A 23,837-nucleotide genomic window follows, 5' to 3' on the forward strand; every position below is an offset into this window, starting at 1 on the left:
TATATAAATTAATAATGTATAAAAAAAATTCTTAAATTATATGATATAAGTACATATTTATAGATTTATGAAGGCTTAATGCAATTTAATTTAATTGTTGCTTGTTTTCTGTTGAAGTTCACATTACCATCAATCTCATCCCTCACTTTTCTTAACACGGTTAGAACTTCCGGTATAGTTTTCTCATAACTCAACATAAAATCATTCTATGACATTGTTGTGCATTAAAATTAATGGTATAATAAATAATATATGCGTAAAAAAAATGTGTTTATTGTAAATAATAATAAATGTATTTTTATAAATTAATAAGTTATTAATTAATGTATAAATTAATAATTATTAATTTATCGATAAGTTAATATTTTGCTAAATTAATGATATTTTGATGGTCGCAACTGTATTAATTTATAGAGGTTTAACTGTATTACTGTCCCAAACAATGATATTTGAATGAGATAGTAATATTACGGTCGAAGATAGTAATATTACAGTCGAAGACAATAATTATACAAGCCAAGACGATAAAATTAATTAATACAGTAATATTACTGTCTCAGAAAGTTAAATTATTGTTGGAGACAATAATTTTGAGCCAAGACAGTAATATTCTTTTCAAGAAAAAACAAATTTTAAAAAAAAAAAAATATCAATTAACAGTTAAATTACTGCTGAAGACAATAATTTAGCAGTCAAGACAGTAATATTAATTAAAAAAAAAATTTAAGAAAAAAAAAAGTCAATTAACAGTTAAATTACTGTTTCCGACAGTTAAATAACTGCTGGAGACAGTAATTTAGGAGCCAATACAGTAACAATAATTAATATAGTTTTTTTAAGAAAAAAAAAGGTCAATTAAAAGTTAAATTACTCTCTCCGACAGTTAAATAAGTGCTGGAGACAGTAATTTAGCAACCAATACAGTAATATTAATTAAAATATTCTTTTTAAGAAAACAGAAAATTCAAAAAAAAAAAAAGTCAATGCTGGAGACCCTGCGGTTGATATACCGGAAAAAAATTCATACAAAAAAAAAAAGGTTTCAGAAAAAAGAGAGTCAACATCGGAGACCCAGGTCTCCGGTGGTGGCGGGTCAAAATTGAAATTATGGTCAAACATTGGTTAATTGGTAAAATTGGGCTAAATTAGGGTTTAAATAATTGAATTGGAGGTTGAATTGGTTTTTTTTTTTTGTCAAAATAGATTTAGTTGTCGATGCGACAAATTAGTAAGTGCAGGTATATGATCGTGAATTTTTTTTTATTTGGGGGGCAAAGAGGAAAAACGACCAAAGTTAGGGGCAAAGTGTAGTTAACTCTACTTTTAATTCTCTGGTTTAATTATGTAAGGTTAATAAAGTAATTTTACATGAAGTGCGATGGAGTACGACCTGTGTACGATCTATTTTTACTGGGTATGTACTTTAATTTATAAATTCATAAGTTCGTACTGGATCGTACAGGTACTAGTTCGTGCTTTAAATCAACGATTATAAATTTTTACTAAATATTTTCTACGCATTAGATTAACTCGTTTGGGTCCAAGAAGTACAACTCTTGTCGGACCCTAGACAACCCCAAATAACATTCAATTTACACATATTTTTAACAAAATGACTTAATTCCATTTTACATCCTTGAAATACAATTTTTTGACCTCTTGCATCCTCAAAAAACGTTAAATGCCCCTTATACTTTTCATCTATTTATATTTACAAAAAAAAAATGTTTGAGCTTATATCGGGATTTTTTTTAATTGCAGCCAAACTAGTTCGTAATTTTTGTTTCATCGGACTTCCGATTTGCATATCTATATGAAGTTTCATGGACTGTTTTTTTATGTATATGATTATTACCGTATGATTAATTTCCTGATTTTACATGTCTTATTTGTGAACTTTTTTTGTTTTTCTTTTCTTGCAGAGAGCTCCTGGTTCGTTCATCGGCGGCTTTTGAGATCCTACACCGGGTGAAATACACCGGGTAAATCTTTACCATTTATATACACACAAACACACACACACACCCATATTGGTATGTCAACGGTAAAAAATCACCCGGTGTAAGTTGTAACCTTCACTGGGTGTAGGATAGATAAAACCTTCATCGGCTATGCAGTCGAGATTTTTGCAACGAAGTTCTTCTATGATTATGTTTTTTTTTTTTGGGCAAATTACCAAAACCCCCCTGAGGTAAGGCTGAATAACGAAAATCCCCCCCTTGTTTGCGTAATTACGAAAATCCCCCTTGACTAACGGTTGACCAATTTTTTTTAACAGAAAACGTGAAAAGTCTATTATACCCTTCTGTTAAATATGTAAAAAATAAAAGAAAAAAAACAAATTACGAAAACCCCCCTGAGGTAAGGCGTAATTACGAAAATCCCCCTCAATGGAATATTATGATTTATTTGTATTTAATATATACTTTTTACATTTCGTTTGTTTAAAATTGAAATATAATTAAACAAATATTAAAAATTATTAAAAATATTTTTACCGTAAAATAAGAAATACGAGAATATTTCAAAAATATGTAAACTCGTTTTGATTGAATAAAAAAATATAAAATATATAAAAAAAAAATACAAAACAAGTAAAAAAAATTATGTTACAAGATATGTTTAATTATTTTATATATTCTTTTTGTATATTTTTAATAATTATAAAATGAAGAAATACGTTATAGTTTTAAAATTAAAATAACTACGTTTTTTAAGTATTATAAGCCCCCCTACGGTGTTACTTTTGACGAAAAAATATAATAAAACATTGACAATTACCATAATATTAAAAAAACTATTAAAAATATTTGTAGCATAAAATAAGAAATACGAGAGTATTTCAAAAATACGTAACCTCGATTTTATTGAATAAAAAAATATATAAAAAAATTAAAAAAGAAATAAAAACTTTTAATGTTATCTTTAATTATTTTATATACATTTTATCTTTTTAATAATTATAAAATGAAGAAATACATTATAGTTTTAAAATTAAAATAACTACATTTTTTAAATACATTACAATTTACCCCCTAAATAATTAATATGCTTACAATTACCCCTCAAGGGCAAGAATGTCATTTTCGGAGGAATATTCCATGGAATCAAAAAGATTCCGTCAGAAGTAACACCGTAGGGGGAATTTGTAAGATGACAACATACCTCAGGGGGATTTTCGTAATTACGCAAACAAGGGGGGGATTTTCGTTATTCAGCCTTACCTCAGGGGGGTTTTGGTAATTTGCCCTTTTTTTTTTTTGTGATGGTTTTATTTAATTTCCTTTTTAGGGTTTTGACAATATGTTATCAACCTTAATTTGTTACTCTCATCTTTGGTAATGCAGAACCTTAATTTATTACAGTCATTTTTTTGTGACGAATATTTCAGGTTTTAAAATAATTAATAATTTATTGACTTACAAATAAAAGAATTACATTAACTAACATCCATGTTTAAATTCGATTTGGGGTAAATTACGGCCACCACCAAATTATGAAAAGATACCTGAGTTTTGGATAATTATAACTAGCCTTCCTTCTTAACTAAAAATATTTTAACACGTGCACCATGCTTTGTTAAACTTAATTGATCATGAATTGTTAAATTTAATGGACTCTTCTAGATTGTGTGGAATATTCTCTAGTTTGTATACGTTTGAAAAAAGACGATCATTCAATATATCTTTTGTAAATATCAGATTGTGGTGCATCGAAAATACAATATGTCTAATATCAAATATCAGATTGTGGTGCATCGGAAATACAATATGTCTAATATCAAATTGTTGTGCATCGACAAATGCACCTTTGCCCAACTAGACAACATTCCATAAAATCTAGAAGATTATGTTGAATTTGACACTATAGAGTGGACGTGTAACAAAATTCATAGTTGATGGATGGTTATAATTAACCAAATAAAATGGGTTTTTTTTTGTAATTTGACTTTACTTCAGCGGTAATTACCCTATTTTATATTGGAAAGCAGAGTAAAAATCGATAGAACATAAACATAAATATTGACAGTATAAAAAAGATGAATCCAATTTGCTAAAAGAAAATACTCATTTATATATTTGGAGTTCCACACAACAATTGCCGATCTATATATTACAATATTTGCATCATAAATCATAAAATCGAATAAAAAAAAAAAAAAACTCATCTACCAATTAGAATCTTGATCCTCATCATCTCCAAAACAGAGGTCAGAGTCAGACAAATCTTGATCCATATCAATGGTGAATCTGAACTTCTGCGTGGGTAGTAATACCCTGCAACGCGGCTTTGTCCAAAACCTCAGATGGTTGACTTGGTCAACTGCAGGTACAACATTATATTGACCACTACTTGATTCTTTGATAACATTCATCATCATATCATCTTCTTCTTCCCTTGTCTTCTTTTTGAATTCGACTGTCTGAAAACTGATGACGTCATCACGTTTCTTGATAGTAGTACTGATAATGCGTCTATGTTTGCAACCACGTTTTCTCGAATAAATACCATTATTATTATTAATCTTCTTGTTGAAGGAATTCTTGGAAACCCGTTTTCTCATAACCGCCCCGTAAAAAGACGACCCGTATACATGATGATAATAACCATTCTTCTTGCTGCTGTAAATCTGTACGGAATCATCCTCTGTGGCGGCGCCTGTTGGGTGCTAAATACCTAACACGCAAGTGCACGTATCGCAAACAAGTAGTAAAAGTGGACTCGTGAGAGTCGGATGTCGATCCCACAGGGAATACTCAAATTATCTAATCCTAAGTACCAAATTGTAACAATTGTGATTTTTATCCAGCCTACGCAAAGTTGTCAAATTTAATCAACTAAATAATTAAACTAATTATGAAAGCAATTAAACACGAGAAAATATCAATAAAAACGGACCTAGGATTTTATCTTCCCCCTATGCAAGAATTGCTCACCCAAAACCCCTCAGTTATGAAATATATGATTCATGATTATTAACCCGAGACACTAATTTACTCATAACCCGCTGTCGCGTGTATTATGAGTCTATTATTCATAAACGATTCACTATATGTCTATACAAACCAATTATAAATAAAGCATTAACTAACAAGTCTCGTAAATGGCTACCTAAGGTGATATCTGTATGTCTACGACACCACATGCAATTGACACACTCATCCGGTGAAAACTACTCGAAGGCTCTTCTACTTACCGTCTAATTATCAAAATAGCTCTGTCGAGTCAATCCCAATAATCACAGATAAAGCACATAAATTGATCAAGTTCATGCACTAACAATCATAACAAGTAGAAGAAATAATCATAAAATCATAATTGCATAATCTCAAGAAAAAGGGTTCGCAATCCCTACATAGGGTTCCAACAAAATCCTAGATTAAAAACTTAGCTACGCATGTTCTCTACGAAAAACATAATAAAAACATCAAAAGAAAAGATTAAGAAAAGATAGATAAAAGAAGAATTGTGATGAAGAGTTGTCAATTCTCCGTCTTCGATTCTTCGTTCTCTCGCTCCTCTAGCTCCAAGGTTGTGTCCAAAGTCCTTTGATTCGTGCTTGGTTTGCTCTTAAATAGGTGCCCCAACTTGGTAGATGATTTTAGGTTTCCTTGTGTGAATAAAAGTCCAAAATTGTGTCCAACGTGATTTGGCACGGCCGCGCGAAAATCAGTGTAATTCTCGCACGGCCGCGCGAGAATCGCCGCACCTTCTGCCCAAATTCAGCATTTGGCACGGCCGTGCCAAAAATAGGCTAATTTTGGCACGGCCGTGTGGGCCTTTTTTCAGCCAATTTCAGCATATTTTTGATTATTTCACTTTTGGCCCATATTTTCTCCAAATTTGCAGTTTTGACCCCAAACTTTTCCAATTCTTCAATTTATACCTAAAATGCAATAAATCAACTTTTTAAGCACCAATTATCATTAAATCACACCAAAAGCTCAAATAAAAAAGATACGATAAAGTGTAAAAATATACACTTAACACACCCCCAAACTTGATCTTTTGGTTGTCCTCAAGCAAAAACTAGCAACTTTAAAAGCAACACTCTCAACAAATGCCTCTCATTACATAGATTAATGGTCAACTTTTTTTTTTTTTTTTTTTTTCAGAACTTGCAATTATCATGACAATTCTCAAAAATTTACAAGCTTGTAATTCAAAGATACGTATTCACTCACCATTGCTAAAAACCACAAACCATGCTATCGCTTCAAGTATCCCATATTTGTACATTAAAAATTGAGAAAATTTATACTTACATATTAATATTCAACTCCAAATACTCACCAAATTTCTTTACTCGGCTAGTATCAAATAATTGAGCTATTGGGATCATTGGGACTTTTTGGCTTTCAAATGTTGGGCTTTTTGGTTCGAGGTAGGAGATATGGGTATAGGTGGCTATGCTTCTTGAATTGAGGTGATTACGCCAAATTTTGAAAGATAGGCGTTTGAAACAATGAATTCACCTCTAAGGACTTTAATTAACTCGATTCTTAAGAGTTCAAAAGTCTCCACTTTTGCTCTTAAGACAATGGATCGAGCTTTCAAACAAAAATTCAATAACTAGTCCTTTCATCTCCCTTCTAGTCTCTTCTTCTTCTTTCTCTTTTTTCTTCTCTTTTTTTTTTTCTTTTTTTTTTCTCTCTTTTTTTTTTCTTTTTTTTTTTCTCTCTCTTTTTTTTTTTTTTTTTTTTTTTTTTTTTTTTTTTTTTTTTTTTTTGGTAGAGGAAGAAGAAGGACCTTATAAAATTTTCCAACCGAACTCCAAAGGGTAATTTTTCAAGAATCTCCATTTATTCTACCTTATACACATTGGCTAAAAGAAAGATCACCGTTTCTCCAAGGCTCAATCAAGGTTCGAATGATAAAAATTTAAAGGTAGGCTTGAAAGGCTCAAACGGTTCAAAGATGGCCCAAATCACTTCCCAAATTGCTCAACAATTTAATATTTCACTTTTGTAAATTCCTAAAGCAAGTTCTAAAACCGAATAACATATGATATAGCATAAATTAATTCCACGTTTTAAAACACAAAACTTTCAACCAAAGCAAGGCATAATTCGTGATTCCTAACAATGACTCCTTCCCACGACACTTTGAATCAAAAGCTCGCCAAAATTCAATCACAATCAAGATAAAGCAAGCAATTTCATCATTAAACATCAACCATCTTTCATCATCATGATTCATCGAAGCATTCGACTCAAGCAATTATTAATTTTTTTTTTTATTTTTTTTTTATTCCTAAAAAAAACGATAAAAGCAATAAAAATAAATAAAACCTAATGCATGCAAACTAAAACAAATAAGCACAAAAAAAAACATGTTTTTTTTCACCCCCAAACTTAAAATTTTCGTTGCCCTCAACGAAATTAGCACAAAGTTTAAGGATAGAAAACACCTGATTTAGTCGGAATCGTTGTCTTCGGGGTGTGAGAATTTGTGGAAAGAAATCTGATTTTCCTCTTGCGAAGAATCCCTCTATGTCTCTCGGATAACCTTCCCGATCGCAATTCCGACCTTAAAAATAAGAAATCAAATAAATTAATTAGAATGCATGCCTATGAAAATAAAAATAAAACATAAAATTAAAGAAAAATATGAAAAACAGTAAAGCTCGGGTTGCCTCCCGAGAAGCGCTAAATTTTAAGTCTTCAGCCAGACTTTGCTTCTTGAAATTGTTATGTCCAATCCAAAGCCTTGTAGATTGCGCATCCATCCATGAGCTCTATCACTTGAATTGCAACCAAGGCATGGATACCACTGCAATATGTCACGGTCCACCTTAGCTTGTAGTCTTTTTTGGTTGTAATCAATCGGTACGAAGCTAAGATGGGATATTCATCACCCGCTCCCTCAAATCGGTACACAAAAACCTCACGTCCGCGTGTAACCTCCACTTCAAACACATTCGTCTTCTCATCAACCTCTATTGATGCCTTCAAATCTACATTTAGATCAACGACAGGGTCCACAACTAGAATATCTTCAATCATTACATCCATCTCCTTCTTCTCTTGTTCTGAGGCATCTTCATGGTTTAGCTCGATTGCCTTCTCAGATTCATCATGCTCAAGTGTCTTCGTAATTTCTATTTCTCTCATATCGACTCTATTTTCTGGAGATGGAAGATTTTTCTCACTGCAGGCTTCACCCGAATTTTCTTTGATGTAACCATTGCCGATTTCGTCTGGAATATTTTCAAGAGACTCAAATTTTAATTTGAGCGTCATCTCTTCCAGTTGTATCTCCATGTTTCGAAATGATGCTTGAGTGGAATTCATGAATTCGCCAATGATGAAAACCAAATCAAGTTGGTCATTAGTGGTTTGTTGCTGCGATGGATAATAATTTTGAAAATCATCAAATTGTGGCTCTCTATGTTGAAACTCGTTCAAATCTTGGTCCTGAAAGCTTTGCTCGTATGTGTTGGTATAAGTGTTCCAATAACCTCTGTTGGTAATTTCGACGAAATTCGTCGCTTTTGGTGATCCCCAGCATTGATCGGTGTAATGATTTCCACCACATGTTGAACAAAACGGAGGCATATCATAGGTGTTTTGGAGGTATTCGTCAGATGGAAGCCATTCATATCCCGTTTGAGGTGCCCGAACATTGTAACCAGACATGTAACAAAAACAAAAAAAAAAAAAAACAAAAAAAAAATTAAAATTAAAATTAAATGGCTGAAGTAAAAAAAATTGCTCAAATTTGATATTAGAATAAATAGATAATTTAGCTGTATTCCCCGGCAACGGCGCCAAAAACTTGTTGGGTGCTAAATACCTAACACGCAAGTGCACGTATCGCAAACAAGTAGTAAAAGTGGACTCGTGAGAGTCGGATGTCGATCCCACAGGGAATACTCAAATTATCTAATCCTAAGTACCAAATTGTAACAATTGTGATTTTTATCCAGCCTACGCAAAGTTGTCAAATTTAATCAACTAAATAATTAAACTAATTATGAAAGCAATTAAACACGAGAAAATATCAATAAAAACGGACCTAGGATTTTATCTTCCCCCTATGCAAGAATTGCTCACCCAAAACCCCTCAATTATGAAATATATGATTCATGATTATTAACCCGAGACACTAATTTACTCATAACCCGCTGTCGCGTGTATTATGAGTCTATTATTCATAAACGATTCACTATATGTCTATGCAAACCAATTATAAATAAAGCATTAACTAACAAGTCTCGTAAATGGCTACCTAAGGTGATATCTGTATGTCTACGACACCACATGCAATTGACACACTCATCCGGTGAAAACTACTCGAAGGCTCTTCTACTTACCGTCTAATTATCAAAATAGCTCTGTCGAGTCAATCCCAATAATCACAGATAAAGCACATAAATTGATCAAGTTCATGCACTAACAATCATAACAAGTAGAAGAAATAATCATAAAATCATAATTGCATAATCTCAAGAAAAAGGGTTCGCAATCCCTACATAGGGTTCCAACAAAATCCTAGATTAAAAACTTAGCTACGCATGTTCTCTACGAAAAACATAATAAAAACATCAAAAGAAAAGATTAAGAAAAGATAGATAAAAGAAGAATTGTGATGAAGAGTTGTCAATTCTCCGTCTTCGATTCTTCGTTCTCTCGCTCCTCTAGCTCCAAGGTTGTGTCCAAAGTCCTTTGATTCGTGCTTGGTTTGCTCTTAAATAGGTGCCCCAACTTGGTAGATGATTTTAGGTTTCCTTGTGTGAATAAAAGTCCAAAATTGTGTCCAACGTGATTTGGCACGGCCGCGCGAAAATCAGTGTAATTCTCGCACGGCCGCGCGAGAATCGCCGCACCTTCTGCCCAAATTCAGCATTTGGCACGGCCGTGCCAAAAATAGGCTAATTTTGGCACGGCCGTGTGGGCCTTTTTTCAGCCAATTTCAGCATATTTTTGATTATTTCACTTTTGGCCCATATTTTCTCCAAATTTGCAGTTTTGACCCCAAACTTTTCCAATTCTTCAATTTATACCTAAAATGCAATAAATCAACTTTTTAAGCACCAATTATCATTAAATCACACCAAAAGCTCAAATAAAAAAGATACGATAAAGTGTAAAAATATACACTTAACCCCATGGCAGGTTGTCTGTGAATTCTTTTTTTTTTTTTTTTTTCTCTCTCTCTCGATATTTTTTTTACTGTATTATTTATTTAGTTTGTGCAGCAACGAGTAGTATTTATAATGTCAAGTTAAGTTACTTTGTGCACAAGGTAGGGTTAATTTAAAACACGGCGGATCAAAATACTTCTCATAACCAACGAGTACTATTTATTATTTATTATTTCTTATTTATTATTTATTATTTATTATTATTATCACAATCTTATTTGGAAATAAGGAGGGGTATCCAATAAAAATTAAAAACCCCAAAAGGCCCAATTGATTTCATTTAATGGACGAAATATCATGTTTACACAATTAAAATTAGGTTGCGGCTATATGCAAGACTAATTCGACTTGTGCAAGACCAAATTAAAATTTTCAATCTATAAATACTATAATACCTTTACTTATTAAAAAAATAGAAAATTCCAAATATGCAAGACCAAAAATTCAAAAACACAAAAAAATCTATCACAAAACCACAAGACCAACTCTCATCTTCTCCATCTTCCAAAACCCACAAGACCTTTCTTCTTCCTCCTCCATAAACCCACAAAACCTAAACATTCAAAATCATCAAAACTCAACAAATCTTATAAAGATGGCAAGTAGGGAGTCAGAAGACATCAAAATAGAAGATTCTACGGTGGAAGAACCCAAGAAGGTATGCATTTATGAGTTTTTTTTAGCTAGAATATTGTTTTTCCAAAACAAATCCCGCACAAACGAATTCGACATGTATAGGTCGAATTTTACAGGTAAAAATCGACATTTAGATGTCGATTTTGAGGTATAAAATTCGAAATTTGGCAATGTCGAATTTGTGCTATAAATTCGACATGTCAATGTCGATTTTTACCTATAAAATTCGACGCTTAAGTGTCGATTTGTAGCATAATTTTCCGACACCTTGGTGTCGTTTTTTATCAGTTTCAAATTTAATTTGTTTTTCCTCTTTTTTGGGCAGATTTAGGTCACTCATGAGTGTGAGCTTGGGCGGCGATCGGCGGTGGAGCTTGGGCGGCGGAGAAGGTGGGCGTAGGTAGGGTTTCATTAAGGGGGTTGTTTGTTTTTTTAATTCAAGCTTCTATGTTTTCTTTTTTTGTTTTTTTTTCCTCATTATTTGTATTTGGTCTTGCATGAGCAAAAAAAAAACAAATTTAATTTATGGGTATATTTGTTATTTCATCTTAATAAAATAGAATATTTTAGAATCTTTCTTTAATTTAGTCTTACACAAGTGGAATGAGTATTGCATATAGCCGCAGCCTTAAAATTATTGTTTGTTTATAAATAAGGTGAGATTACTAACTAAATTAATATACATAAGAAACTCGATAATTTAATAGGTGGAATGGTAAAAAAAAAAAAAAAAAAAAAAAAAAAAAAATAGACCAATGAAAGCAGCACTTAATTAAAAAGGGACCGTATCAATTCTTTGCATGAGATATTCAGCTGAACATCCGCCTTCCTTGTTCTCTAGTTTGCCAGCTCAGCAATTCTCCACGCTGCAGAGTCTTGGACCATAGCTAACAAATAGTAATAATTTCAAATATGTCATTAACAAATAAAATGGAATAATAAAAAATAAAGCCGAAAATCGTTTTATTGAGATAAGAAAGAAAAAAAAATAAACAAAATTTTTGTTATAAAAAATGCCATAAATTTAGTGAGCCAAGCTGAGCTTGAATTATTTTATTAAATTCGATTAATTCATGAGTTGAGTTCGAGCTTATTATGGATCAACCCGAACTAAACTCCTCCGATTAAGTTAAAAGTTAAATATTTTATATATTTATGTTTTCATGATACGGCTACAAGATACAACTAGTACAAGATACACTCAAAATTGATGATGAAATTTATCACTCAAAATATGAAAGATAGCGAAAATTATGTAATTCATCCTAAAATAAAATTAAACTGGAAGAGTGACACCCTAATATTGAAGAACACCTATTATCACCACTTTATAAGACTAAATTAGTCACCTTACAGAGGATAATAAAATTCAATTTAAACATATTCTTACAATGGCTTGATTCTATTTTACATCCTTCAAATATAGGGTTTGACACTTTGCATCATTGGAAAAAATTAATAGCACTTTGTACCTTCGAACATAATAAATCATGATGTCAAATCAATTTGTTTATATGTATTTATCCTTTTGAAACTAAAAAAGTGAAGAAAATAAAAAACCCTTTTTAGTGAAGTAAATAACTCACTAAATGTTAGTGAAGAAAATAAAAATACTTCTCATATACATTTTTTTTCCAAAAAAAATTACAAAATAATATTTAAAAAAGAACAAAAAAACCTTTTATGAAGTAAATAATTCACTAAATGTTGTGTATCAAATTAGTTAATTGTTTTTGTGTTTTAAGATAAAATTGAAATAAAAATAAAAAAAAAAAGTTTAGAAGTCTGTAAGGATACAAAGGTACAAGCCTATAGAACAGATCCTGTTCAAGCAAGGTCGTGATAATAAGTATTGCGCTAGCTGTATAAATACGTCTTTATATTTAGTATTTTTTCAATGTGGGACAAAACTCTGGGCAAACTTAATTAATTCACTTGCGCACTAATTAAACAGCTGTTACCAACCCCATTCTCCAGGATTATATAGATAATTTTTCAAGGAAGTATTTTTATTCATATATGTATTATTTATTAATAACTTACATTGTTTCATCAAAAATAAATAAGAAATAGCTTGCATTCTACAATACTGACAAACTACTATTACAAGTAAACTATATATTACATATAGATATGCATAGATTTTGTTCATAAAAATTCAAATAGCCCAAACAACTTTAAAGTATTAAAATTTCTATTATATATATTAAAAATTAATATAATTAAAGTATTATTATCATTTGATGATAATAATTAATAATTACTAATAATAATAATGAAAGTATTATGACATTTTGCCACCCAAACTTTGATGTGTTTTACACGTTACCCCCTAAACTAAAACAAACTGTATGATGCCCCCAGACTCTGTTATTTGGAGCACCAATCACGAAATTGGCCATTTTTGGCCAAATCCTCGCCGGAATTGTGCGCGGCAATTCACACATGTTTTAGTAGGGGTAGAATCGGCAAATACCACTCTTTCTTCCTCTCTCTTGAATACACAGTTGAGGATACCTTAATCGACTATTGAACGTAGTCGATTAACATGCGCGAATTTCCTCCGTCCGCGCCGTCCTCTGTGCGATCTACCTAAAAAAACCCTAAATATACTCACAATTGTCATCATACCGTCGTCACACCACACCATTTTGCCCTTCACTTTCTTGGAGTCGAGTGTATCTTCCTTACATTCCTTATACACAAAAATTACGAAATAAGAGCGATAATTAAACATTTCTCAAACACCATCAGGTGTCTCTCAGAGACAACAAAATGGAGTATTGATATCTAAATAATATATACTCCGTGAATTAATTTACCAAGTAAGAGACAACAAAATGGAGTATTGATCAAAACAACTAAAATACCTCAATAACCAAATCATATTTCAGTTCGACATTGGTTTCAAAATGAAGATCTTTTCCTGGAACAACGCCAAAAAATGACTCAATTAAAAAAAATGAAAAAAAAAACAAAAACAAATAGAAATTACCATAAAGTGAAAATTTAGTTGAAAATCTAAAGATTTTTCAATGAATTTCATGTTTTTGACAAACTTGAAATTACTAGTACAACCATACACATATTAAATAAAGGGATTTAATCCCCAAAATAAATATTTTTTTCCTTAGGAATGTTTTTCATTATACAGACACTTGGTATAATAGGATACCCTCCAAATATTGCAATTCTGAGAAGTGAGATTGATTATTACATGTTTTTCATGAACGAAAATATGTATATGTGCACCCATTTTACAATAATGTACTAACATATTGTAGCTTTAGCCTAATCATATCGAGTTATTAGAAGAATAATACCTTTAAATTATGGGCAACTTATTGAGAAACATTTTCAACGATATTATTGTCTCATCTTCTTCTTTATATATCTGCAACTACTATCACATGTGCGCCTACAAAGAAATGGTCAATCAATTAAATTTGAAAAGAAACGAGAGCTTTGCAAAATAATAAATAATATTTGATGAAGAGGTGGCGGAGGCGGAATTGTGTGGGGCCAAGTTTTTTCAAACCGGAACGACGAGGGGAGCTACGCCGTGGCATGCGATGAATTTTGTCTTTTCGAGGTCGTTTAGGCCCTCAAAATGACGTTTTTGCTATTTTAGGAAAGTTTTAAATAATTCTAGAAAAACCGGATTTGAAATCCGCAAGTTGGGATGTTTCCAATTTTCGGTACTCTACTAGGTTTAGGAGTTATTTCGTTTTTTTTTTGTTGCTTTTTTTGGTAATTTTCTCGTTTTACTAGTTTGATTAGGGTTTTTCGTTTTCTTTATTATAAATAGTTGTTCTAGGGTTTAGTTTCAGCATCTTTAATTATCAATAAAATTTCTGAGTTTTCTCTTAATTATCTGGTTGATTCCAGAGTTATCGTGTTCTATAAGATTAAGTCATAGAAATTAATTATTTTTTGTGTTTCCATTCTGCATCAATATTTCAATGGCGCATGACCACTATTGAGGTTTATTCTATACTACATCGGATGAAATACACCGAATAGATATTTACTATTCATATACACACAAACATACACACACCCTTAACGAAAGAGACTTATGTGTGGGAACATAGAAAAATTTGCCTAAAATAATCTTGTTATTTCAATAGAAAAGAGCTATTTCATTAATTGTAAATAAGAAAAAAATAGATTACCGTACGTAGACATTGTTTTCCTTTTATTTACGGTTTTCCTTTTATATGTGGAGACCTATTTTCTAATAATATTAATAAAATAAATAAATAAATAAATAAAAGATTCTCGCATGACCAATCAGCTTGAGTCCTGATGAATTAGAACTCTTCACGGCATTATATTTAAGAAGCCTAAGCTCCCTCATAACTAACCCCCTTTTAATTAACAATTTACCAAAATTAAATCAGAAATTAAAAAAGAATTAAAGAATTACAAGAAATCGATCTGCATGCAATTATCTCATCAATGGCGGTTCTCCAAGCAGCCGGGAACAATCACTCCGTTCGACAAGCGGTCAACTCTTACTTCGGTTCGAACGACGACACCGATTTCGACCGGTACGAGTTACTCAGCGTGATCAGCGAAGGTTCTTACGGCAGGGTTTACGAGGCTCTCGACAAGAAAACTCAAGAAGTCGTGGCGATGAAGCACGAGTTTCTAGGGTTATGTAACTCAACATTGAGAGAGATCGACATCCTCAAATCACTCCCTCCGCACCCATCCATAGTCGAGTTCAAAGGCGCCTTTGTCGATCGAAACAACTGCGTCTTCGTCGTGATGGAGTACGTGCAGAAAGATCTCAAAGCATACATCGCGGATAATTACAGGATCACGTGCGTATGGCAAGTTCAATTCTTGATGAAGCGGATATTGGAGGGGGTTCGGTTTCTGCATGAGAACGGGCTGATGCATCGGGATTTGAAGCCGTCGAATATTCTAATTAAAGAACGATTGCAAGTGAAGATCTGCGATTTCGGTACGTCGCGAAGAAGAAGTAGAGAAGGATTGTATACTAGTGGAGGTGTGGGAAGTCGATGGTATAAAGCCCCGGAATTGCTTATCGGTTCGGGTAATTATTCGTCGGCAGTCGATATGTGGTCGGTTGGATGTATTATGGCGGAGCTTATTATAAAGGATGCTCTTTTCAAAGGGGTTAGCGAAATCGATCAACTCTGGAAAATTAACGAGTTGCTTCATACACCGGGCCGGCCGGCGAGTTACGAACTGGGGATAAGGTTTGATGTTGCGTATATTTTTACGGGAGCTCCGAAAATTACGGAATGTGGAATTGATCTGGTTTTGAAGATGTTGGCGTACGATCCAAAGGACAGAATTACTGCAAAAGAGGCTCTTAATCACCCTTGGTTCAAGCAGTAATCGATCGACAGGCGCAGTCGTCGATCGTTATTATTAGGGTTTCTTAATTACTATTTGAATATTGTTTGTATTATAAGAACTTTTGGACTATTTTTATTTTGTCATTAAAAAAACTTCTGTTGCAAATTTTTATTTTATTATCTCTATGCTATTTTCGGTTTGAAGTTTTGAAATTAATCAGTTGATCTATGTGTTCAATAAATAATTAGGTTATTACCATGTTTTATTAGACGAGTTCTTTCCTAGTTGTTCAATTAAATTTCTGATCTTCTAGTTAATTATTTTTCAAAATTACATGAATTTTTTTATGTTATATTCTTATTTATTGGTCTAACAGAAACGTTGATACGGTATTTATAAATATTATATATAAGTTTTTATTTACATATAAATTATTTTCATATTAGTTTCATACAAACATATTTAAAATAAATTTTACTATCAATTATTAATTTATAATTGATCATTAAATTATCTACATAATTAAGGAAGGAACAAAAAATATTTAAAAATTTGTTATCCAAATATGTTTTGAACTTTTTATAAGTTACAAAATAGTCCATATATAAGGTGTGCGACATGTGTTCTCAAGTGTCGGACACGAAACGTGTCCGAAACACGGAAACATTACGAAATTATTGAAGTTTTTGTGTGCTGCATAGGTCTACTCGAGCGAACACGAGCATATTCAGATTTCAAAACAAACTTAGGCTACTATAAAATGAACTTTAAATGACAAGTTGACAACTTTAAATGAACTTTCAGGGTTAATTTACTTACCTGAAATCCATTTTGCAAATTACAACTGTGATTTTTTTTTTTTTCTTATTTCATTTTTTTAATTCATTTTTTTTCTCCAGGTATTCATATTATTGAAAAAAATTATAAGTAATCAAAATCAACTACTAAAAAATAAAAAATTAATAAAACGTCAAAAACAACTAAAAAAATAATAATAAAAAAAAAAAAAAAAACCACTAAACAAAATAGCAGAATAACAAAACCACATTTTTAAAAAACAAACTAGAAACCAAGAAACCCCATCCTCATAGTAATTACAATAAAAAAATCAACTGCAAACTACATTATATCGAAAATCGACTACAAACTACATTTTATCAAAAATCAGCTAAAAATGTCGAAAACAACTAAAAAAGTTAGCAGAATAACAAAAATAGCAATATTGCTTTGAAAGCTACCCAACATCAAAACCATCAGAAAATAATTAAATTAAACTAAAACGATGGCGGCGGCGGGGTAGATGTGGAAAGATGAGGGGGGCGTCGGCGAGGTATGAAAGAGGAGGCCACATCGGAAGTCGATCATAAACTCACTCTCTCTATTTACAACCATTCAAATCTCCTCCTACAACTCCCGGGCGAGAACCCTAGCAGTCTGATTCCAATAGTTTCCTCCTATGCGACAACAAATAGATTATGTGGTTGACAATGGAGGCGATAATGGAACTGGAGGCAACAAAAAAAGGAAGGAAGAGCGAATTCATTGGCAAACAAAACTAGAGAAAAAACAATACGAGAAATGTGAACCACGCTATGATGCTAACTATGTGCGACAAGCTCGACCGAGTGATCGTTAGCAAGGAAAAGATCCATCCGTATTTGACATCGTGAGGGTGAATGTGTAAGAAGATTCATAGTTGATGACTATTTATAATTACTCAAACATTATGGAGTTTTTTTTCGTAATTTGACCTTACTTCAGGGGTGGCCGTAATTTGCCCTATTTTTAATTATAATCAGGATTAGGGGTGTAAGTTGGAACGAAAAATCAATTTCCACCGGTATCGATCTGAAAAGTTCCGATTTTTTAACAACTTTTTTCATTCCAACTTCCAAAATTCCGATTTTCGATTTTTTTTGACTTTTTTGGATTGAAATTGGAATTATTTAAAAAAAATGAAATTTCCGATTTTCGATTCAATTTAATTTTCAAAATCAATTCCGGAAAATTCCATTTTGTTTCCGAAAAATGCACCTATAAATAATATATATTATATAATACTTATGTTAAGTCTTTATTTTGTTTTTTCTGAAACAGTGATTTGATTTAAGTTTTATTTTAGGATTTTGACATATTGAACTGTTATTACCAGTTTTATTGGATATTATGTTGAAATTTATTTTTTTGAACTGAAATTTAGTACTTATTAATTTTACTTTTATGGACGTTGATGTTTTTTTGTTTTTGGAAAATTATGAAATTTTCAAAAAAATTCCGCCAAGTTTTGAAATTTTGAAATTAATGTGATTTCTGAAATTTCTCCGAAATCCTAAAATTTCAACGCTATTGGATTGGAATGAGTTTTTAGATTCGAAAAATTTTGAAATTGAAATTGGAATTGGTTTTATATTTTCGAATTTTTTTGAAAAATTTACAAAAATACTAATTCCAATTCGATCCATTCGACTTTCGCCCCTAATCAGAATTTTAACCCAAGTACGCCCCCCCCCCCCCCCCCCCCCCCCCCCCCCCCCCCCAAAACAAAAAAAAAAAAAAAAAAAAAAAAAAAGCTGGTCACCTTAAATAAATAGAGGGAATCCCAGTCACATTTCTTGCACAACTCTCTCTATTTTCTACACCTTTTCCACTCAAAATCATTTTTCTTTTTCTTTTTCAGGGTTCTTGAATTTTTTTCCGACACAAACAATGTTGATTTAATTAGTCAAACACCCCCGAAATTAAACCGTCTCAAAAAATTCATCAAAACGGCGGCGTCAACTGAGAGAATCGCATAAGGTAAAGCGGAGGTTTTATATATATATATGTGTGCGCATCTTTTACACTTCTCTGCGTGAAATTCTTATTTATGTTTAATTTGTGCACGTAACTCTGATTCATGAATGTTTCATTTTCTATTCTGTATAATGATCACGTTTTTTTTTTATTTTTTGTTTGCATCGATTTTCTTTTTTCTTTTTTCTTTTTTAATTAAAGCTGGTTCCATTTAATGATGAATGTTTCATTAGATTTTGGTTTTGGCTTTAATGTTGATGAATAATTTATTAAAAGAAAATAATTTATAATTAATTAGCAGGATTATGTGTAATGACATGGTAAATTCATTAGGTTCTATCTATAAAATTGCAGCATGGCTCAGATCTGTTTTTAATTATTCTACTAATGTTGCTCTTGGTGTTCTGAATAAATATTATAAATTCATATATTTTTCAAAAAAAAAAAAAAGAAAAAGAATAAATATTCATATTAAAAATATATATTTTTCCAATGTCCGTTTGATGCATTTGGCCACTCAAAATTGAGTTCAACCAATAAAAAGAGTAACTGATGATAAAATTATTTTGAGTTTTCTAAGATTAGTTGCTCTTTTTCAAAAGATTGGCCATGATTATTTAATTTGTGTTTGCTTAATATTTTGTATGCATGAGAATATATATATATATCGAAGCGCGGGGTTTTTGCGCCAACGTGGTTTTTATTGGATTTAAAAATCTCATTATTAAACATCTGTCGTTCCACTGTTAATTGTTTTTATAACTTGTTCAAATGTTAAACATCTAGTAATTATAAATTGCACATTTCAACTTGGCATCTTCGTGTATGTAAATACTTATTTATCGTGTTCGTATGCGCTTCATAATTACTCGTAGGGTTTCTAGTTTTATCCATTTGGTAATTAAAAATCGCTTCTAGAATGCGTATTTCTGCTTAAAAGTACGGTAGCTAGTCAACTCACATGGCATGATTTTCTCTCTACTTGATCCAGAATTATATGAAATATTTTATTTATGGTGTTCTTGAACACAAAATCGATTAACTGCATCTCCGAAATCTGCATTTTGGATATCAAAATTATATTTTAGTAGGTTAAATTACGGCCGTCCCTCTGAAGTAAGCTCAAATTACAAAAAAATCCCTCATGTTTGAGTAATTACATCCACCACTCAACTATTAATCTTCTTACACGTTCACCCTTACGGTGCTAATTGCAAATTCAACAGAATCTTTTAAATTCCATGGAATGTTCCCTAGTTTGTAATTGTTTTTGTGCAAAAATGCAGTTTCTGATGCACCACAATCTGATATTTACAAACCAGGAGATGCATTTTAATCATCTTGTTTCAAAGTGTGGAGTTTGAATGGGGTAAAACGGGTACAAATTGGAGAATATTCCTCTAAATTTGACACCGCAAGGGTGGACGTGTAAGAAGTTTCATAGTTGAGGGGCTGGTTGTAATTACCCAAACATGAGACCTTTTTTTCGTACTTTGCCCTTGCCTCAGGGAGGGACGGCCGTAATTTACGCTATTTTAGTACTATTTAATGTATTTTTTTAACTACTTTTGTTGAAGGATGCCCTAATTTTGCATGATTTTCCAATGAACAAGATCTTCTGTTTCTGCTTATGTTATCTCTTGTAATTCTTATTACATATTCTTTTTGTGTTGCTAGGTACATTGTCTGAGAATGGAGTACTCTTACATAGACCAAGCTATCGTGGCAAAAAGAATCGCCGAGAAAAAGTTATCGGAAATGAACATTACAGAAGCGAAGAACTATGCATTCTTAGCTCGAGAACTGTTCCCCGACCTAGACGGCTTGTCTCAATTGCTCATGACCATCCACATCCATCTTACATACGAGACGAAAATAAACGGACAAATCGACTACTACGGAATCTTTGGCGCCGGCCCTTTCGTCGACGAACAATTCTTGAAAAGTCAATACAAAAAAATGGCGCTCTCTCTCCACCCGGACAAAAACAAGTTAGTTGGCGCCGAGGGAGCTTTCAAGATTCTGCAAGAAGCATGGGAAGTTGTGTCGGACAACTGCAAGAGAACTGCGTACGATGCGAAGCTTATGAACCGTGGAGAGTCGGTTAATGGGAATTGCAACTCCGATCCGATATATAAGGACACCACCGAAACTTATCCAGAGAGGACTATGCCATGTCAGCAGAAAAATAAGGGCGGCGGTTCGAGTAGTAATGCGCCAGCTGTTTCGGCTTCGTGCCTTGAAAATATTCATTCGGAGAATACGTACGTGGAAATGTTGCTTAAGAATATGGCGGACAATACGCATGAAGGTCAAGATATGGAATTGAAGCACTTGATTGAAGGTGTGAAATTTAGGGCAAGGATGATGATTTCCTTGGCTTCTTTGGAAGAGCTGTAAGAAAAAATTAGATAAGTAATTAATTTGTTTTGATGTTTTAAATTGCTCCATTTGATGAATTTTGAACATGATTTAAGTTTTTTTCTATCTTGTATTGATCCTTAGAAACCCCTAAAAAATTAAGCGTTTTCTTTTTCTTTTTTTTTTTTTTTTTTTTTTTTTTATTTAGAGTCCCTTTATTTTTTTGAAATTCAGGTAGGATGCAAATGTAGGGTGTTCATCTGGCTGGTAAATCGACCAAAACGAAAAATTTGGTTAAGTAAAGATTTTTACAAGTTCGGTATTCGATACGGTATACGATGTTGATGCCTGATGTACCGTATCGTACACCGAAATATTTAATAAAATATTTTTTTTATTTTAAGTTCTTTAAGGTTATAACCAATTATAAATTACTTTTAGAAAAATAATGTTTTTCATTATTTACAAATGAGCCCATAGTGATAATCACTTTTTTTCTTTAGGGTCGACTATTGAAATTTGAATGTGAAATTCAAGAAGTAATAAGTTTAAAGCATTAAAATATATTTTTGATTTTATCGGTACCGAACCGAAAAAATGTACCGACCGAATAGTTCTATTCAATAAATTGTACAAATTTTCTAAGTACCGAAATTCCAATAAAGTTTGGTACAATCGCATGAACACCCTAAACAAATGGGCAACAAAAGCCTATGAATGGTTAAAACTCACTCAAAACTATTTTGTACATCTAATAGTCTACCTGGATATTTTAAATTTGCTTAAAGACCCCTTAGGCAGCTGAAAATATACGGCTTAGTAGGAGAGTACTAAAAATAGACCGTCTAATCTGAAAATTAACAGCTTAATCGGAGAATTTGAAATAAAAAGAGATATCTCAGACTAAAAATGAGAATACATTATGTAATATAATTAGACTTAAAAGGTGTGTGTAGCAAATCGCCGCCATATTTAATAATTTATTAAATTTATTCTTTTAATTTACGAACGAAAAAATTAAACAAAAATTGTTAAATGTGAATTTTCATGACCTTAAAAGTTTACTTGCTTATCTCAACAAAAAAAAAAAAAAAGTTTTACTTGCTAGAAACAAGAATTTCTAGTGAATTTAGAATAAAAAAAAAATATAGTTAAATAATCACGTCTAAAAAATATAGTTAAATAATGGCTTGATTTCACTTTGCACCCTTGAAATATACCATTTCGGCACTTTACACCCTCGAAACAAATTAATAGTACTTTGCACTATCGAAATACAATATATCATGCATAATGCTCTTCACATGAGTTTTTAAAGCTAGTAAAGGTAATTTTATATTTTTAGTGGCATTTAAAAATTATATTTTTTTATCAAAAAAAATATGTTGCGGAAAAAAAAAAATCTTCAGCTATTTTGTTATCAAGTTATCTGAAAATCATATTTCTTCCAAATATTTCTACCTAATATTTCCACCAATTACAATAAAATATCTATCAATCGAATAATTTAATAATAAAAGTTTATTTGATTTGATTTTGTGTAGTTTTTTTTTCAATTATCCGGTGCGATTTTTTTTTTTTCGCACATTGTGCACTCGAAATTAGGCTCAAGGTTGAAAAAATAACAATTTAATTTGTTATTTTGCACCTCAGAAAAAAAAAACCGTAAAAAAAAATGAATTATCCTTTATTATCCAATTAAAGGGTGCATTGTGAATGATATATTGTATTTCGAGGGTGCAAAGTGCTATTAATTTATTTCGAAGGTGCAAAATGACAAAAGGCTCCATTTCAAGGGTGCAAAATAGAATTAAGCCGTTAAATAATAAATAATTATTTTTCGAATAAAACGGTAACGGACTTCTCTCTCTCTCCCCACTCTCTCTCTCTCTCTCTCTCTCTCTCTCTCTCTCTCTCTCTCTTCAAAAGAGACTATAAAACACACCAAATTGAAACTACAGGCTTAACCACCATCATCAACATTTTTCCCCAAATCCTCCCCACTGAAAGGCGAGCTCTAAAAATTAATCACCGGCTTCAATAAGGAAACCCTAATTTCAATTTTCTTCTTTAAATCTTCAACTAAATTTTTTTCCAAGAATTTGGTTTCTTGAATTCGTTAAACCCTAACACCAATTTCGTTTCAGTTAATTTCATCGGCGAAATTATCAACCGGCGCCGGAGTGAATATCTGTGAGTGATTATCTTTACTCTTTTTTTTTTTTTTTTGCATAATGAAAATTCGTTATTATCTGAAATGAAACGACGCCGTTGTTTCATCTACTGTGATTGATGATGAGATTCTTCGTTATCATCTGAAACCTGTGTAGCTTATTCTAACTCTGGTTCGTGTATATATATATATATATATATATATATATATATATATATATATATATATATATATAATTCTTCCTCATAATTAACTTTGTTCCCATCTTGACCCTATGGCCCTAAGTATTTAGAATTATTTTTCTTTGATTTATCCCAGTTAAATATTTGGAATTTGAAAATAACAGTAAAAAAAAATGAAATTTTCTTTAATCAATTTTTTTTTATTATGCAT

General features: G+C 31.7%; 2 protein-coding genes across 2 annotated transcripts; both read left to right on the forward strand.

Moving 5' to 3' along the window:
• Positions 1-15,244: 15,244 nt before the first annotated feature.
• Positions 15,245-16,156, forward strand: LOC105973989 (cyclin-dependent kinase G-1). The gene has a single exon (XM_012999032.2). It carries the CDS (start codon positions 15,245-15,247, stop codon positions 16,154-16,156), a length of 912 nt encoding a protein of 303 aa, XP_012854486.2.
• A 2,617-nt stretch (positions 16,157-18,773) lies between these two features.
• LOC105974053 (uncharacterized) lies at positions 18,774-21,471 on the forward strand. Its single transcript, XM_012999097.2, has 2 exons — positions 18,774-18,913; positions 20,588-21,471. Exon 2 carries the CDS (start codon positions 20,603-20,605, stop codon positions 21,308-21,310), a length of 708 nt encoding a protein of 235 aa, XP_012854551.1. The 5' UTR covers positions 18,774-18,913; positions 20,588-20,602; the 3' UTR covers positions 21,311-21,471.
• Positions 21,472-23,837: the final 2,366 nt, after the last annotated feature.

This window comes from Erythranthe guttata, chromosome 9 (genome assembly GCF_056151865.1).
Source record: "Erythranthe guttata isolate IM_541 chromosome 9, IM_541, whole genome shotgun sequence".
NCBI classification, from domain to species: Eukaryota; Viridiplantae; Streptophyta; class Magnoliopsida; order Lamiales; family Phrymaceae; genus Erythranthe; species Erythranthe guttata.

Coding starts and splice junctions, on each gene's coding strand:
- LOC105973989 (XM_012999032.2), top strand. CDS start 15,245: ATGGCGGTTCTCCAAGCAGCCGGGAACAATCACTCCGTTCGACAAGCG.
- LOC105974053 (XM_012999097.2), top strand. CDS start 20,603: ATGGAGTACTCTTACATAGACCAAGCTATCGTGGCAAAAAGAATCGCC.